This window comes from Micromys minutus (assembly GCF_963924665.1).
Source record: "Micromys minutus genome assembly, chromosome: 2".
NCBI lineage: Eukaryota > Metazoa > Chordata > Mammalia > Rodentia > Muridae > Micromys > Micromys minutus.
In genome coordinates, this window is record NC_137971.1 from 4,562,721 (window position 1) to 4,581,099 (window position 18,379).

Sequence of the window (18,379 nt, forward strand, 5' to 3'; positions counted from 1 at the left end):
GCCCAGGGTGAGAACCACCAGCCTTTACACACCCTTCCCAGGAATGGTGGGGCTGGTGAGTCTGAAATGGGTTCCGCCCTCAGTTTTCAAGATATATGTTGGGCTTGGGGGTGAGACTCTATCCTCAGGGCTCACTTCTCAGACAGCCCTCCCCTGCTGGCTCTCAGATTGACTAGGGATTCATCTAACGCTTGACGAAGCTCTCTACCAAGTGCCGTGATCTGAGAACCCCCGAACTGGAGCAGATATTGGGGGAGGATACACTGGATGGGGCTGACGAGCCTTTTTGACAATGTAAAATGAGGCGACCTAGGAAACTGATCAAGGGGGCGTTGGACATGTCTAGTCAAGGAACCACGGCCCCCTACCAAGGCTGGTGACTTCCAGGGCCAAGAGTTGCAAAGTCATGAGCCAGACTCAAGTGGGCTTATTAGATCTGTGTCTGCAAGGGAGCAACATGCGCCTGTGTCAGCGTCTCCGGCTGATGGGGCAGTTGTGTCGCAGTTGCTCTCCCCGGTGATCCTGTGCAAGCATAGCTTTGAAATGGTGTCCGCTGATCTGTCTGCCCCTCTAGGTAAATTACAAGAAAGACTTTGAACACTCAAAGGCTCACTTCCATCTGCCGCTGGATATGGTAACCTTGGTGCATGCCAAGAAGGCTCAGACCCTGGCCAGCAGCCGGGACTACAGGCATCCGCTCCCCCAACACACATCCTTGGCAGAAGACCTGAGGCTCAGCTGTGCCAAGAAAGCTCACAAGTTACAGAGTGAGGTAAAGTGCCCGGGCCTCTCCCTCAGGACCCTTCTCCTGCCAGCTCAGATCACAAGGCAGTGACCCTCAAGTTCCTGGTGGCTCTTTGTAGCCTTTCTAGGCCAGGCATCCTAAACTTTTTTTTATTTAGCTCAAGAGCTCTCACACTGCCCTAATTCACAATTACGGTGCTCCAGCGAGCATAGCCACCGGTCCTCGAAAGTTCCCGTTGAATTCAAACTGCTGTATTTGGAAACTACCTCATTTAATCCCCACAATATCCCTGCATTAATGGTTCTTACTGTTCAGAAGGGAACTCAATCGGGCAAACTGTACATAGGGATGGCATGAGATACCACATGGGTTTGTGGGTTTTTAGGATCTGCCCTTGGGCTCAGATTGGGTGGAAAACATTCTTATTGGGTTTTTTTTTGGGGGGGGGGATGATGGATCAAGGCTAGTTAGTCAGGCCCTAGAGATTCTCCCAGAATCCCTTGAGAGGTATCTTCACTCCTCTGGTGGCACGCCCAACTCCTGATGCCTGTTCTGCAAGGTAAGGAGGCAGAGGGGAGTTAGGTGTCCTACATTCCTGAAGAAATGAGGGGTGTTTCCTCACAGACAGTGGCATCCCTGGTACCCACCTTCCTCCCCAGCCTGCTAGGTTCACTGGTTCCAGGAATGTGCAGGCAGCAAGTGCTGGGGAGGACGGTGAGAGCCGTGGGGAGGACGGTGAGAGCCGTGGGGAGGACGGTGAGAGCCGTGGGGAGGACGGTGAGAGCCGTGGGGAGGACGGTGAGAGCCGTGGGGAGGATGGTGAGAGCCGTGGGGAGGATGGTGAGAGCCGTGGGGAGGATGGTGAGAGCCGTGGGGAGGATGGTGAGAGCCGTGGGGAGGACGGTGAGAGCCGTGGGGAGGATGGTGAGAGCTGTGGGGAGGATGGTGAGAGCTGTGGGGAGGATGGTGAGAGCCGTGGGGAGGATGGTGAGAGCCGTGGGGAGGATGGTGAGAGCCGTGGGGAGGATGGTGAGAGCTGTGGGGAGGACGGTGAGAGCCGTGGGGAGGACGGTGAGAGCCGTGGGGAGGATGGTGAGAGCTGTGGGGAGGATGGTGAGAGCTGTGGGGAGGATGGTGAGAGCCGTGGGGAGGATGGTGAGAGCCGTGGTTCAGGGTGGGTAAGTGAAGTGTTTAGTGCGCAGATCCGGAATCTGTCACCTGTGGAACGCTGTGCCATGCCCAGCATTTACCGAATGGCGGCGCTAACTATCAGGAGCCGAGCTCAGCTGTAGGGATGAGGAAGCACGCTCAGTGTAGGCCCGGTTGTCAGTTATGCAGAGCCCTGGGGCTTGTCCTGTCCCGTGCCGTGGTAACAGTCGGAGGGCAGCACACCCGGTGCTTTGCTGGCTGAGGGGAGTAAACTCGGGACTCTCTGTCATTCCAAATCACTCAGGCTTAGGGTTAAAAACACGCTTACCCACAGAGGTGCAGACCCGAATGAGTCTTTGCCAACTTATTTTGGATCCATTCATAAGTTCTTCCTTTACCCGTGACTAATTAACACTACCCACTGCTGCTGGCTTTTGTTTGAAAGACTGGTTAAACCATTTGTACATTTGCCCCCAGACACCTCGCTTCCTAGACACAGTACTGTCCAGCATTTAGGTTTTGATAGCTCACATTAAAACCAAACTCCATGTGGCATCTCTGTCACAGCTGCTCACAGACAAGTGACAGCCGAGCGATCTCCTTCTGACCCACGTTTTCCCCTGATAAGCCTTTACTGGGAAGCACGAGCCCCGTTGTTGAGTGGCGTCACATCTGTACAGACAGACCGGGGCTGCCTGGAGTCCTAGCCGTGCGCTTCCAGATGGTGTCCGGACACCCCGGCTTCTCTCGAGTCACTGTTCAGAGTGTGGCTCTTCTGATGTTTATATATTCCTCGTAGAATCTCTACCGTTCGGACTTGAACTTCATGCGCGGCGTTCCCTGCGTCATCCCGGGAACGCTGGAGATTGAAGGAAGGAAGAAAGCCTCTGAGCTCATCAGCGAGGTAACATGGGACTCGGAGGTGACAGTGCTACAGGATGTCTGTGGCAGACGCCCCAGTGGACGTGTGTCCTGCTGCTCAGGCAGCTGGAGGTTGAGTTGTCACCTCTTGTCCTGAGTACTTGTCCTCACAGGAGTTTTCATTCAGACTGGACTCCACCTGAGAAAACTTGGTGGGAACTGGGGAGATGGCTCCCAGCACCCACTTCCATAGCCAGGGACCATATGTTCATCTGCAATCCCAGTTCTGGGTAAGTGGAGGCAGGAGGGTTCCTGCAGCTTGCTGAAGCAGTGAGTCCCAGGTTCAGTGAGAGACTCTCTCTAGAATAAAGTGGGTGGTGATAGAGGAAGACACCCAGCATTGACCTCTGGCATTCCTACACACATGTATGCACATGCACACACACACTGTACACACACGAGCTTGTGCATACACATACTGTACACATGCATACACTCACATGCATACATACAGCGTATACGTATAGAGACACATACTACACACGCTACATACACATTCATACATACTGTACACACACACACACTGCACACACATTTATGCATGTGCACACACATTGTATATACTGTCTACAAATATACATGCACGTTCATACACATACTGTACATACATGTCCATGCACATGTGTATGTGTGTATATATATAGTGCATATATCCACATACTACACATACTTCATAATACAACATATACATACAGACACATATATTACACACATAATGTATGTACACATACATGAATGCAACATGCATTCATACACTTTACAGACACACATGGATACACACATGCATGCAAATGCATACATACACTCTGCAGACACACATGCATACACACACACAAATGCACGTACACGAATATCAAGTCGGCTGATTCATGAGCCTGTAAGATGCACCTCTTCTAGGTCCTTTGAAGGGCAACCCAGTGGTACAGGGGAAAGCAGGAAGGCTTTGAAAACCAACAAATAAGGCATCGACATTCTCAGTCAGCTCTCATCTGCTTTGTGACCTCATCCTAGTTACCTGCCCTTTCTGATCCTCAGCTTCTAAATTAGTCACATGGGGTTATACAGAGCACCCCTGTCCAGCTTTTGCAAGGATTGGCACTGGGTTTCTCGGACAGTGTTTGAGATGGCAGCAGTGTGCTTGCTGGTTAGTTGGTAAAAAGGTAAACAGACTCAGAATGCTAAGCTCTCTAAGTGCATAGGGAGCCTTATTCACCTCACGATGCTCATGGTGGACTCAAGGACCAGGGTGGTGGTGGGGATAGAGGGACAGATGTTCAGGGCAAGCCTGCAAGCTAAGGTGCGTGGATAGTGCCCTGTGAGAGCTCTGGTTCCCTGGGCTCTTGCATTCCAGGAACAGTCTCCACATCAAAGCTAAAGACCCCAGAAAGCCAATGTACGTGGGCCTAAACTTTGTTCTCAGGAGCCGTCCTTCTTGTTTTTTGAGACAGGGTCTTTCCAGGACCCAAAACTTCATAAGTAGTCTAAGCAGGCTGGGTACTGGGCTCCACGGATCTGCATGTCTGCTTCTCTGGTGCTGGGATTACAAATGTGTCACCCCACATAAGTGTGGTTTTGAAGGTGCGCAGTGTGTCATGTGTTCTCAGTGCTGAGAACATCCAGTTTCCTCAAGTGCTGACTGAAAGTATGACTGGTCCAAGTTCACCTGCAGAGGGAGCTGGCCTGCTGGTCTAGCAGGATGCTCTGGCAGCCTGGACAGAAGAAGGCTTAAGTGGGCGTGGTGACATACACGTCCAATTCCACTGTGGAGAAAGACAAAGATTGAGTATCTCTGGCCACCAGGCTGACCAGTCAGCAAAGTCCAGGTCCCATGAGGGACTTAAAAAGAAAATATTTATAGTGTTCCTGGGGAACAATACCCCAAATTATTCTTTGCCATCTACATGCATGTATGCATAGGAACACATGCATGTGCACGCGCATGCTCAGATGCACACACACACACACACACACACACACACACATTAGGACTTACAGCACTGTTTTCTCCCTCACTAAGCTTTCTCTTTCTTTTCTCAGAGTAAATACCGCCAACACCCCGGGTCATTCAAGTACACAGCTGTGACAGACACTCCCAACCTTCTGCATGCCAAGTTCAGCAACCAGATCACCAATGAGGTAAAATCTCCAATGGTTGTTCAAGGATGGCTAGATTTTTTAAAAGAAAAGAAAAAAATGTGTGAATTTTTTGTGACCTGGAGAAAGTCATTTGTACTTATAGGGGGATTTGGAGAGAGGAACATTTTGTACAGAGCCTAAACATCTTTCAGGTGACAAGAGGGCCACTTGGGTATCTGCTTTGGACTCTAGTCTGGTTCCTCTAGACCAGGGTAAGGTTGGAATCTCAGCCTCAATCCACACCCTACAGTGTCTGGACCCAAAGAGCTAAGGACAAGGCCCTCAGCTGACTTGTTTGTACACAGTCAGAAAGCCTTGTCTGTGATCCTATTCTAGGCAGATGGTGGCTAACCAATATAATGTTCATTTGTGGAAGACGTGTGGTTATCCAAACATGGTGTCTGTCTGGGATTTTTCACCTCAACTTCAGTCACTGTCTCCTAGCTCTATTCACCCCAACATTTGCTATTTCCGATAAGAAAGAAAAGGAGGGGAAGGGGTCCCTTCTGTCACAATTATTTTGCCCGCCCTCCTAGCTCTTCTCCTTGCTGGGGTCCTGTCACTGAGCAGACAAATATTATCAGATCATTTTGTTCTTAAGATCCTCCCAGCTCTAGCTTTCAGAAGCTGTGTGGGGATCTGACTGTTTTCCCACTCACCTTCAAATTCAACCCAAGCTTCAGAAGCTGGAAGTGTCAGCTGAAGATAAGGCCCAAAAAGCCAGAGTTCAGCATCGTGCACAGAGAAGCCATCAACTTAAAAATTTTCTTTGCCCCCTCCTGCCTCTTTCCAAACCGTGTGCCGTGGAGAGGCTGTTTTAGGATGGCCTCTGATCCTATAGAATCTGGCAAGATTGACCCGTTTCTGATCACAGGGACCGGTCCTCTAGAGTGGCCCTGCCTCAGCTTGCTCTCAGGTCTTAGGGTCACCTTGTGCTCTATCAGGGGATTGAATTTCAGGACACTTGCCCTTTGTTTATCTTCTTCTGTGTTTGGTAAAGCAGTTCCGTACTCGGTCCTTCCGTTTCAGTTGATGTGACTCAGGCAGGCTCTACTGACAGAAATGTCCCTCAACCCAGGCTGAAGCTGTGCCTGAAGAAGCCGTCCCAGCTGCAGGCCTGGACCCCCACACCACTGTCTTCTCACTACTTGTTTATCATTAGTGAAGTAGTCAGTTAGTCGATTGTTAATGTGTGTAGTGGCTCACTGTTCATCCGTCTGTTTGCTGTCTGCTTATTCACCCATTTCCAATTCGGGCTCAGCGTCTCTACAGAGCAGCCGGCGAGGACGCACGACACCAGTACACGGCGACCCTTGGTCTGCCGGAGTTCATCCGAGCCAAAACCAACGCAGCCAACCTGAGCGAGGTTAGCCCTTCTCCCTGACACTCAAGCTCGCTGGGAAGCTACCTGTGCTGTGTGCTGTGAGCTGCCCAACAGTCACTTCCCTGCTTTGCCCCACATTGCCGATGTTTAGATGCCTGTGTGTGTGTGTGTGTGTGTGTGTGTGTGTGTGCGCGCGTGCGTGCGCGCGCGCGAGTGCGCTCTTGAGCATGCTCAGAGCCTACTGCAGGGCACATGCTAATGAGAATTAGCTGTATGAAGCAGAAAGCGTTTGCTCCTCACAAACGGATTTGAGGACACCACACCCCAAATGAAAGGGCATGAACCCTTTGCTGATTGAGTCATGTATTTTTTTTTTAACATATCCATATGTTCCCACTTTAGGCAAAATACAAGGAGTCTTGGCACAATCTCCGTGCTCAGGGCAACAAGCTGACAATAGACGCGCTCCCCTTCCGGGCTGCGAGGGCCTCTGGACACATAGCCAGTGACGTGAGTAGAGTCCCCTGGCCTCCATCCTGCCTTGTCTGCTAACTCCACGAAAAACGATGTGTGAGGCTGATTTTTTCCCCCCGACTCAAAGGTGTCACCCACAGAATATATTAGTTCTGAATGCGGTCCTTCTGTAAAAGAGGGAGGGAGGGCAGATCACAGGCTAAAAGCAGGCAACGGCCTCTGGCTGAAGGAGCTGGTGATCGGGTCTACATGAGTTGGCCACTCCAGTCTAACTGCAAACAGCAGGCAGTGGTCACCTGAGAGTTACCTGTTCGCAGCATCACCCAGAACAAGCATAAGATGAGATGGAGATCATCTCCCTCTCGGCTTCTCTGTCTCTTTCCTCCACACCACCTACAGCTTTGGGACATGACAGTGACTCTCTTTTCCGCCAACAAATCACAGAAAACTCGGACTTCAAATGGGCAGACCCTGTTTTCTAATGATTTTCCAAATACAAGTGGATGACATGTTAAGATTCTTATTTACCCTGTTTGATAGAAATCCCTGTTGGTCACAGGGTACACCAGGGGAGCAGGGAGCTCCCCAAAGTTCTGAGGATCAGGTTTTAATTAGATAGGAAGGTCCTTCAGCCCGAGGGTGCGGGGGCGGGGGCGGGGGACAATGCTTCAGGCCAACTGCCTGAAGTAGTTCTCACTGCTTAGAACAGGAAGAGGTGACTCCCCTACAAAGCCTGTGATGATGTCGCACACACACGTGGGCACTGTGAGGTGGGCATGCGTGGGTTGGCGACTGCTCAGCTCTCCGTCCCTTGCAGTTTCTCTACAGGCACGAGTTTGTGAAGGAGCGCGGGCAGCTCATCGGGGTACGGAGTGTGAGTGAGGACCCACGGCTGCGGCACTGCCAACGGATGGGCCAGCTGCAGAGTGAGACTCAGTACCGGAAGGAGGCGGCCAGCAGCCAAGCTCAGTGCCACCTGCCCATGGATATGGTGCACCTGGTCCATGCCAGGAAGGCCCAGGCGCTGGCCAGTGACCATGAGTACCGGACACAGTGCCACGAGTTCACCGCACTGCCCGAGGATCTGAAGATGGCCTGGGCCAAGAAAGCTCACGCTCTGCAGAGTGAGGTAGGCGAGACAGTGCCGAGAGGCCCACCACACCTGAGGGTCTTCTTTGGCCTTTGGATTCTCTCCATTGCAAACCTGGCCTGTGTCCTGCAGGTTGGGGTTATTTATTCAACTGATATTTATTGAGCACCTACTATGTGGCCAGCACTCTGCTGGCTTACCTTGTTTTCTGACTCTCTTTAGAAACTTTCTCTCATCTGAATTCCTGCTGTGAGTTTCTTACCTTTCTCCCCTCCCACCATCCCTCCGCCCTTCCCTTCCCATCCCTTCAACTCTTCTCTCCTTCTGGGAGCATGCAGTCAGTCATCAGCAGCAAAAGTAAAACATATCTCCCATGCTTGTGGAACTCTTGTGAAGGGAGATTGATCATGATAGATATGGCAATTATCTTATATCTCAGGTGGAGAAATAACGCTATGTGCTAGGGAGATAAATGGAACATAGAAGTGCTGTGTGTTCATGCATATATGCACATTTTTGAGGCAGGGCCTTTCTCTGTAGCCCAGGATGGCCTCAGATGTGACGTGTTTCTGCCTCAGCTTCTGAAGTGCTGTGATTACAGGTAGTGGCAGCTTATGTGCCATTTACAATGGGACATCCACGTAGTTCTCACTGGAACCGTCCTGACATCTGAATAAAATGGCCTGGAGGAGACGAGGGAAGGGACAGAGGAAGCTGTACAGGTAGAGCAATAAGTTTCAAGGCTAAGCCACAAGCAGGACCTGTTGTAACATGTTTGATGTCAAACAGAAGCAAGCAGGAGTACAGCTAGTGGACAAGCACTTGACAAGCAAGTGTGGGGGGCCCAGAGTCTGGGTCCCCAGAACCCACATAAAAGCCAGATGAGAATTACAGCCACCTGCCATTTCAGCAGAGACGGGGGCTCCAGGACAAGCTGGAGAGCAAACTTCAGGTTCAGTGAGAGACCCCGCCTCAGCCAAGAAAGCAGTGAATGACTGAAGAATGTGGCTGATGCCAACTGCAGGCTCGGACACATATATGCCCACACACATGTGAACACACACATCGCCAACTGCAGGCTCAGACACATACATGCCCACACACAAGTGAACACACACACACCGTGGACACTACATACATGTGAAAATGGGTGAAAGAAGTGAAGGTTCGTGGTTGGGCCGAGAGCATTGGGAGGAGCTGAGATCTAAAGATAACTGGACCGTGTCTCACACTGACTGCTCTCCTTGCTTACAGCTGCTAGGGAGGCTTGCACCCTCTCCCACCCTCTGAACTCTGGCTCTCTTATAGGATCTAAAAACAGTAGCAACAGGTATAGACCCAAAGCTCCCAAAGGAGAAGTCTTTCCCTAATCAAGGGCAGGAGCAGGTAAGGGGAGGGGACGCACCCGTGCTCCATGTCCCCAGAGGAAGGCTCTGCAGTTATATACTTCTGAGTGAACATTCCATTGTACCGGCCATGTGAACCTGCACAGGTCCCTCATCCTTGCCCAGTCTTGGGCCTGGTGACAGTTGTTAAGTGACCATGTGCTGTGGTTGTATAGGACACACAGAGCAGGGCACAGCACCTCCCATCTCTCTGGGCCCTATGCCAACCCTAAGCAAAAGGTGCTCTCACTTTAGACTGTAAGATGTGGGAAGTTGGCTCTTGTCATGTCTTTCCACCATTGGAAGATCTTGGAAGTGTGTTCAGAGCACCTCAAGGCACGTAGAGGACTCATGTCTCAAGCCTACATTTACCAAAGTAGCCAAGTGCCTCCAAGAAGTCCTCCGGGGAGCGAAATTAACTGGGGCTGAGAATCCAGTTTGTAGCTGAGAGTTGGTCTATGTGAAGGGCTTAGACTGAAGCCTGGCCCACAGAAGCCTAGGCTGCTTTCACAGGTTCCCCCCACCAAACCTCAGTTCTGCTCCCCCCCCTCCAGGGCAGTGCCTGCTCTTAGTTCAAGGTATCACAGACATAGAAATGGCTAGGGACTATTATGATAATAACCTCATAGATGAACGATAATTCACCATCACTAATTGCTGAGCCAGCAGCTCTGCCCTTAGCTGCCTGGGTGAACCCCAGTAGTCATTATATTTCCTGGACTCCATCCCAGAATCAGAAAAGGAGCAAAGTTTAATCTGTTCCACGATCTCAGACTTTGGAGAGTCACAGGGAATTTTCTGTTACCAAAAGGATCAGTTTTATCGAGATAAAATAAAAAAGGGAGAAAAAAAAAACCCTAAATGCCACTGGAAGGTATGATTTATGTTACTGTTATTTTTGAAAGGAAAGAAAAAAAGTTTAATATTTAAAAAGAGTCGAGACCATTGTCTCAAAGGAAAGATGGTAGCTGGCAACGGAATATTTACATTTTAAAAACAGGATCAGATTTACAATTCTGAAGGCTACGGCACAACACATGCTGCTCTGGGCACTGGTTTTAGCCTACGGTTGGGTGGATGTTAAGAAGTCTGAACTCCCAGCTCTAATAAACAGTGACCATGTTCTGGATGGTAACTTTATTATAGTCACCATCATCTTCACCCTTCATAGCTAAAGAACACAATACAGGAAGCACAAGCTGAACATGACTTCATCAGTCTTTGTTCTTTTAAAATATTTTTTTATTTGTGTATACACACACACACACACACACACACACAGACACACACACACACACACTATGTGAGTGCAATGCCTGCACAGACCAGAAGAGGGCACCCCATTTCCTGGAACTAGTGTTATGGCCTGTGTGGGTACTGGGCACAAAAGCAGCAACTGTTCTCAACCACCAAGCCAGCCCCCCCCACCCCAACAGAAATTTGTTAGTTGAACTGCTTCTGTGCTTCCCTGACCTGTCCAAAAAGAAAGCATTAAATTGTACCAGAAGATCTGAGACATACTCTGGACTTGGGCTAAATTCATGAGGCCATGATTACTGATGTCATGTGCAAGTTCTGCTTTACTTCCAGGGTCATGACCTGGGGGCATCCACTGTGAACACAAGCCAGTGCCTTCCGTGACCTCTTTGGTCCGTCATGAGTCTGCTGTTCCCTGTTCCTGTGTAAATCTCATACCAGGACTGTAGGACGTCTTGGAGCACGCATGCCCCACCCTTTCCCAGTGTGCTGACCTCAGGTTGACTCGTGGAATACTCCAGGCTTCAGTTCCTCCATGAGAAACAAGAATAGCTGAACCATGGAGAACCGCTACGACTTCCTGGGTCAGGCATTAGTGTAAAGACTCTGCAATCTCATTTAATGTACAGGAACGGGCATCACTCTTACTTTTTCAGGTGCAGATATGATACCATCATCATCAAAGCCATCTGCCTTGGCTCACAAGCTGGCAGGGAAAATGGCTTTCCCAAGGCCATACAGCTAGAAAGAGATAGAGTAAGGCTTCAGACTCTGGTCTCCTGATTCCCGGCTCAGTCTCTCTGGCTTCCGTGGGTGGCTATGTGATGGCCCAGGGCGTCTATATTCCCAACTGCTCCCAGTGTGTCTCCCACCAAGCTCTTAGTATCCGAAGCAGCATTTGATCACTAAAATTGTTCTGTGTGCGAGAACAAAAACCTCTCCTTTACGAGGCAGAACAGACATTTCTTGGGATAGATTCTACATAAACACTGCCTAGGTAGGAAGGGTGCTATTTCATATTCACGCAACGAGCACACGGTTTCATCCAGGCACCTTCGGGAACAATTGTTTGCAAGGTACCCATGCTCACTACCACTCAGGAAAGGAATGTGGTGCTTACAGAATTTGCAAAAGATTGCTCCAAGGTGGGGGTGTTGAGAAAGCTCCACCCATGATCTCTCTAGTGGACCTCCAGGCCTTAGTGTGTGTAAAGGAAAAGAGAGCCTGCCATCTGGGAAAGTCAGATGAGGATGGGTAGTCTGAGCAGGTTTTATTCCTTTCTTAGACTAATCCTCCGAAACTGTCTCTGGATTGCTGCGTCTCCCCTCCTTTCTCCTGCCTTTCATCGTGAAGTCTGGGGTGGGTGTGTTGATTTTAGGGTCTGTGTGGATGGCGGAAGCTGGTCTGGGGGCTGAGATATCAATGGATGATCTGTTTATAGGACTCAAGGCACAGTCAGCTCTTCGGGGAATCCGCATCTTGCTTTCTGTCTTACCTGTAATCGTACTGTTCAGCTGAACAAGAGGCGAGTTGAAAGGGTACTCCGCACTTCATCTCGCTCATGAAAGGAGCAGAGCCCGGCTGTGAAGAGGCCCTGTAGGATCATTCTCCCCAACTTAGAAATTTATCCAATTTTCTCTGTTCTTTATCAGAGTCGAAGGCAAAAGCATTACCGCGGTAGACTGAAAAGACAGGGTATGAAAAGCAATCTTACTGACATGGGTTTTGAAACCTGCTCCCGAGTGTGAGTGATGCCCTCCCCTTCGCCGGTCGGAGAGCAGTGAGGGGTTGACACAGGGGCATTAACCAGCAGACAGTAGATCAGAAGCAGAGCGTCTTTGAGGCCAGCTGTGAGGAGCGCTGTGGATCCTGAAATGAAAAGGAACTAAAGAGGCCGAGAGGCTGATATCTAGAACGGTATTTTGCGTTACAGCGGGGCTTATGTCTAAATTAGAGAAATGCCATCAACTTTGTCTAGGTTCGAATTTCAGATTTCCTTAGAGAGGCTTTTTCTACCTTAAAAAAAAAAAACAACAAAACAAAACAAAACCCACCCAATTTCCATAAAGAGAAGAAAGGCATCGGTGATGGCGTCATCTAGGTGACACAGGAAGGACTCCTAATAAGATTTGACAGTTTAGGACTTGAATCAGAGTCACCTTTGAAATGCTTCCTGTTTATTTTCTCCCAGGAACAGTGTTACTGCCTAACTAACCTTCTAAGCCTTTAAAATAAAAAAAGCCAGTAAGACTTTGCCTGATTTTTCAATATGAGCAAATCGTAATAAGTTATAGCTGGGCGTAAACTGAGACCTGAAGAGATTAAAGGGGCCTCGTTGCTGGTCCATTGTGTTGAAATTTGTTTCAGTTTTTAAATTCATCTTGTAGCTGACTCTGCCACCCTGTGAGGCCACTACACGAAGAACAAAATCTCACTGTTTCCTGTCCCCAGGGACTCTTAACATTTTTTCAGAATAGGGTTGTTTGGCCTGCACATGTGACCAAAACTGGGTTGCCTTTTGGAAAAGTAATTGTCTCAAAGTTGTAACAGTTTCCATCCGGGTCTCAAAACTGTTTGATCCGCCGAAGCTGAGTGTAGATCGTTCTTGGTTGACAGGTGGTAGATTACCTCACTGGCAGAATGAACCCAAATAATCCTTGTTGATCCTCGGCTTTGAGCACGCAGTTCTTTCTTTAAATGCTTCTCCGTGGATGCCATCGCTGCCAGCTTCAAGTCCTGCTGATGGGGCTTCCTGAACCTCTATTGTACGCCTTTATTTGTGAAAAATGCACAAACTCAAAACAGCTGGGCATGGTGTCCAGAGTCTTCTCTCAGTGAAGATGGTGGCCCTCGGGATGATTGCAAAGGCCTTACTTTTCTTTATTGCTATTATTTCAAAACAAAGACCTAACTATTCTTTATTGTTATTATTACAAAGCAAAGGTCTCCCTGAGATACCCTATGGTCCTAGGCATGGTTGTGACAGAAACCCTTGATTTTCTCTCTGCAGTTTCGCTACAAGGCAGACTTGATGGGCATGAAGGGGATGGGGTGGCTGGCTCTGCGATCTCCTCAGATAGAGACTGCAAAGAAGGCCGGAGAGCTCATCAGTGAGGTACCACCTGCCCCACCTTCCTGAGTGACAAGGGTGACCTGAGCATTCCCGTTTTAATAGGCAACCTGTTTACCCAGTAGAGACCAATCCAAGATCGAACCACAGCTGATCGACGCCCAGCATCTTTTCTGGAGTCACTTGTAACCCAAACCTAAAACAATATTTCATTGCCTAGGAGTTGAGAACATTAAACGTATTAGGGGCTTCTTACTAAACACATTCTAGCCAGTTATCATCTAATGCAGCCCCTATATTCCTCGGCAATGTGGGCAATCTGTATCTACCCACTGAGTCTGGTCCAGTGTATGGAAGTACATGGCTCCCATACAGGAATTAAAGTTACATAGGGATAGCAATACCAACTGGTGATGGCCTGGGACCTCTGCCCTAAGTCCCCTTGAGAAAAATAGTGTCGTGTTTGGTTTCCTTACTAACAGAACTTGCTCAAAGAGGGTCTAAACAAGGCTTAGCTAATGCCTAACACTTTCCTTAACAGAACTCCTTTACAGAAAATGCTTACATACATTATATATTTTTATATATAATAAATATTGATTATTTTATTTATCTACATTTCAAATGTTATCCCTCTTCCCAATTTCACCTCTACAACCCCTCCATCCCATCCTTCCTACCCCCTGCTTCTATGAGAGAGCTCCCCCTCCCACTCACTCCTGCTACACCTAGCATTGAGCCTTCACAGGACCAAGGGTCTCCCCTACCCTCAATATATGCAGCTGGAGCCATGGGTTCCCCTCCCCCCATGTATACTCTTTGGTTGGTGGTGTAGTCTCTGGAAGCTCTGGGTGGTCTGGTTGGTTGATAATGTTGTTCTTCCTATGAGGTTGCAAATCCCTTCAGCTCCTTCAGTCCTTCCCCTAACTCCTCCACCGGGGGCCCCGTGCTCAGTCCGATGGTTGGCTGTGAGCATCCACATCTGTATTGGTCAAGCTAAATATCTTTCACATGCTTTTAATCATAGAGGAAAGCTTGGGTCCCTCCCATACTCTGGATTGTCGGGTGCCTATTAATCCAAGTGGCTTGTCTCCTTGTATGCCATTGTCAGTTATACACTGGGTCCCAAGAAACTGGGATTAAAGATGGAAGTCGTATTCAATCATCTCTCACGGGAATCTTTTCTTTTATAGACCAAGTACCGTAAAAAACCAGACAGCATCAAGTTCACTACAGTGGTTGATTCTCCAGACCTCATTCATGCCAGGAAGAGCTATGTGCACTGTAACGAGGTGGGTTTCTCAACCTCACCCACCCTGGCCGTGCAGTGGGGTGCTGTGGCTTGGTGCTAGTTGGAAGTACAAGCTGTCCAGGTGGGCCAGCTGCTAAGTTCTTCTGACCACGTTCTCCTTATCTGAAGAAGGGATGGGGTGGGAGAATGGAGACAGCAACCACTTCATACGGTTGAGCGAATTTAAAGAGGATTAAATAAGAAAAGGCAAATGCAGCTTTAAAAAAGGACCAGGAACCCAGTGACTCCTCAATGAATGCCACTATCATGGTTTGAGTTATAACCATAGTGTCTTAGTCAGGGTTTCTATTCCTACACAAACATCGTGACCAAGAAGCAAGTTGGGGAGGAAAGGGTTTATTCAGCTCACACTTCCACATTGCTGTTCATCACCAAAGAAAGTCAGGACTGGAACTCAAGCAGGTCAGGAAGCAGGAGCTGATGCAGAGGCCATGGAGGGATGTTACTTACTGGCTTGCTTCTCCTGGCTTGCTCAGCCTGCTTTCTTATAGAACCCAGGTCTACCAGCCCAGGGATGGCACCATCCACAATGGGCTGGGCCAGGGATGGCTCCACCCACAATGGGCTGGGCCTCCCTCCTTGATCACTAGTTGAGAAAATGGCTTACAGCTGGATCTTATGGAGGCATTTCCTCAACGGAGGCTCCTTTCTCTGTGATGACTCCAGCTTGTGTCAGGTTGACACTAAACCAGCCAGTACACGTAGTGATCTCTAGTATCACATGTGGGAGCAGATGCATTGTGATTACTGATGTCTGCAATGGAATTGAAAGGCCTCCTGTAACCCGCTAGTGAGAAAGAGAAGAGTTATGTTCAAAGCTCCCGTCTGCCTGTGCTCCCTGTGTACTTTAGCCCTGTCTCCTCCTTCAAGGGACAGGAAGCTGCTTGCGCTTTCTCCTTTGAATTGGTAAGGGATCTTATTCCTCACACAGTTACAGGACAGCCAGAGTCCCCAGTGCTGCCCGGAACAGCTCCCATTTTCAAAGCCTAAGTGGCTCTGGGAATGATCAGAAGTAGGTTGTCTTCTCCTGTAGCGACAGATGGGGTTCACCTGCTTCTCACAGCTGTTGGCAAGGCTCACATGGCTGTAAGAAGGAAAACATTCATTAAATCTAATTAATAAATTAATTAAATTTAAAAATTAAGAAAAATTAATCTTCAAATTTTATCCTTGGGTAAATTATAAAAACCTTAAGTTTTTAAGTATGAATCTGCTTTTTTTATATTACAACAACTCATGTTCCACAACAGGGCTTCAAGGCCGGGGGTTGCCTCTAGTTACCAGTGAACAAATGCATTAGATTGCAGAGCGTCTGAGACAAAGCCGCCCACTTGCAGCCAAGGGACATACACAGGCATGGCCAACGAGGGAGTTATTGGTTTATGGTCCATTTTGGAACAGATCATGTGGATATTTTGACAGGGCTCTCCATCACATGATCCCGGCCACATAAGCACTTTTTCTGCAGCAGAAAGTTCTAGAAGGAGTGTCTTTAAGAGCAGTGATGAATTTCACTTTGTGTAGAAGAGGGGAAAGGTGGGGGAAGGAATCAACAGCTTTTCTCTTGGGCTTTTACTACGGACAGTCGCATCCCAGCCCTGCCTTGACCGTGTTGTCTTCTCCCAGCGCCTGTACAGGTTGGGAGATGCAGACTCCCTGCATAGGTACACCCCAATCCCAGACCACCCGGACTTCACCCGAGCCCGCCTGAACGCCATGCATCTGAGTGACGTGAGTAGCAACACGTGGCACACATGCTGTATGCCCACTTCTGTAACACATCCAGCCCCCAAGTGACTTATTGACTTTTATTTACATCTAAGAAGGGCATAAACGTGAAAAAAGAATCTCTGTACCCAGAGCAGGGTAAACTTCCTGTAACTTCCTTTGATTTTCCTGACTGGGCCTCTGTTTTCTTGTAAACCAGGAAGAGATGAAGCTGAGCTGGATGAGTGTGAGTCTCTCGTCACACTGCCATTCCGGTTCTAGGCTGGGCTTCGAAGGCCTCGGCACGTCCTGGGAAATGGTCAGGGGTGTGGTCCCTGGTGCTGGCAGATGTAGGCACACCTGTTCTGCTAATTTCTTGGGCACCTCTCTTTAGCCATTCAGAGATGTCTGTCAGTGGGGATGGAATGACGCCATCTTACTCTGTAGTTTGAAAAGATGTTCCGGACATAGCCTTTTTTGTGCATGGAACCGCGTCTGCCAACACTCCGGCTTCCCCTGGACGTCTGCCCTTTGCGTGCATAACCAACACGCTGTTTCCTAGACTCGGGGCTTGTTGTTGGCGGGGGTTGCAGGCCCCTGGTTGTAATAGAATAGGCAGCCCCTCAGCCGGCGATGCTGTGATCCCCAGATGACAGGTAAAGAAACGGTGCAATCAAAAGACACCGTCAGGTCGGAATAACACAGGCTGAGTGTGTCGGCCTGGGGCAGCGAGCGGCCTCCTAGGTCCAGCCTTTCTTCCTTGCCTGGCCTGGCCATTGTGTCCTGGGGCTGCGTGTGGATCGACAGCTGCTGCTGTTCACCCCAGAGGTGGCTGCCTTGCAGGGGTTGGAGAGAGGCGCCTTCTAGTTAGCGTGTGTATTAGTTTGTTGAGGTTGTAAAGCCCTGTGGGATCCCACACGGTGAATGCTCTCATGCTTTGTAAATATGAGTTATTACAACCATTTGATGCTTTTGAGGAACGAGCGAGGGATAATTTTAGAAAGCAGCTATGGTGGGCTGGCCTCCATCTGGAGAAGCTGGACCGCCCCCTCTGCAGAGCTGGCTCAGAAGGTCCAGATCATTAATTCCGAAGGACAGGGAGGCCAGGCCTCCACTGGAGTAAGTCTCCAAGGACCTCATCCCAGAGACTGGGAGGAAAGTACTAGTTCATGAGGGTCCCAGCTTAAGGAGCACAGCCACCCCGGACTGGCAAGAGCAGTGTACTTGTTCTCTCAAGTTGTGTGTGTGTGTGGGGGGGGGAGCCTGCAGAGTCCTGGAGCTGAAATTAGCCACCAGGGCTCATGGGGTGTGGAGGACTCGTCAAGCTCTTTTGAAAGAGCACTTCTTCAGGGGCGTGTGGGATGCGCACAATTGAATCCTCTGTGAGGAGGATGTGGGGGCAGAGTGACCTTCCCGAGCAAAGAAAGCCATTGAGATGTGCAAGGCAGCCGAAATAACTCACAATCAAATGACTCTAATGTGTGAGGACGAGGACAAAACTGTGATCAAGAAGAGGGACGCCCAGGGTTCCGAATCAAAGCGGGCGCCTGTCCGCTGAATGCAAAGAGTGTCGGCAGCAAAGCAGAGACCTCAGCGGTGGAGAAAACACCGAAGGACGCCACCATGAGCGAGCAGTGTGGGGGTGGGGGTGGGGGCACGTGGAGAAAGAGAGCTCGCACACTGGGGACACCCCAGATCCAGCCACTGCGTCTACAGGTGTCCCCGAGTTACCAGATACCCCAAGTCACCTGAGGATGGGGTGCACAGGCCGACACAGCTTGTGTTGGACTTGAAGTTGGAGGAATGTCG

The 18,379-nt window shown here is 49.4% G+C and overlaps 1 protein-coding gene across 8 annotated transcripts in view; it reads left to right on the forward strand.

Annotated features, from left to right (window-relative positions):
- The window catches only part of NRAP (nebulin related anchoring protein), a 74,492-nt gene that overhangs the window by 51,413 nt on the left and 4,700 nt on the right, over positions 1-18,379 (forward strand). For all 8 annotated transcript variants that reach the window (XM_080912509.1, XM_080912513.1, XM_080912511.1 and 5 more), the window contains 9 exons: positions 575-772; positions 2,694-2,798; positions 4,853-4,951; positions 6,213-6,317; positions 6,678-6,785; positions 7,567-7,878; positions 13,492-13,596; positions 14,745-14,843; positions 16,490-16,594. In XM_080912509.1, coding sequence (XP_080768635.1) covers positions 575-772; positions 2,694-2,798; positions 4,853-4,951; positions 6,213-6,317; positions 6,678-6,785; positions 7,567-7,878; positions 13,492-13,596; positions 14,745-14,843; positions 16,490-16,594 — 1,236 coding nt within the window. The remainder of the gene's footprint in view (positions 1-574; positions 773-2,693; positions 2,799-4,852; positions 4,952-6,212; positions 6,318-6,677; positions 6,786-7,566; positions 7,879-13,491; positions 13,597-14,744; positions 14,844-16,489; positions 16,595-18,379) is intronic.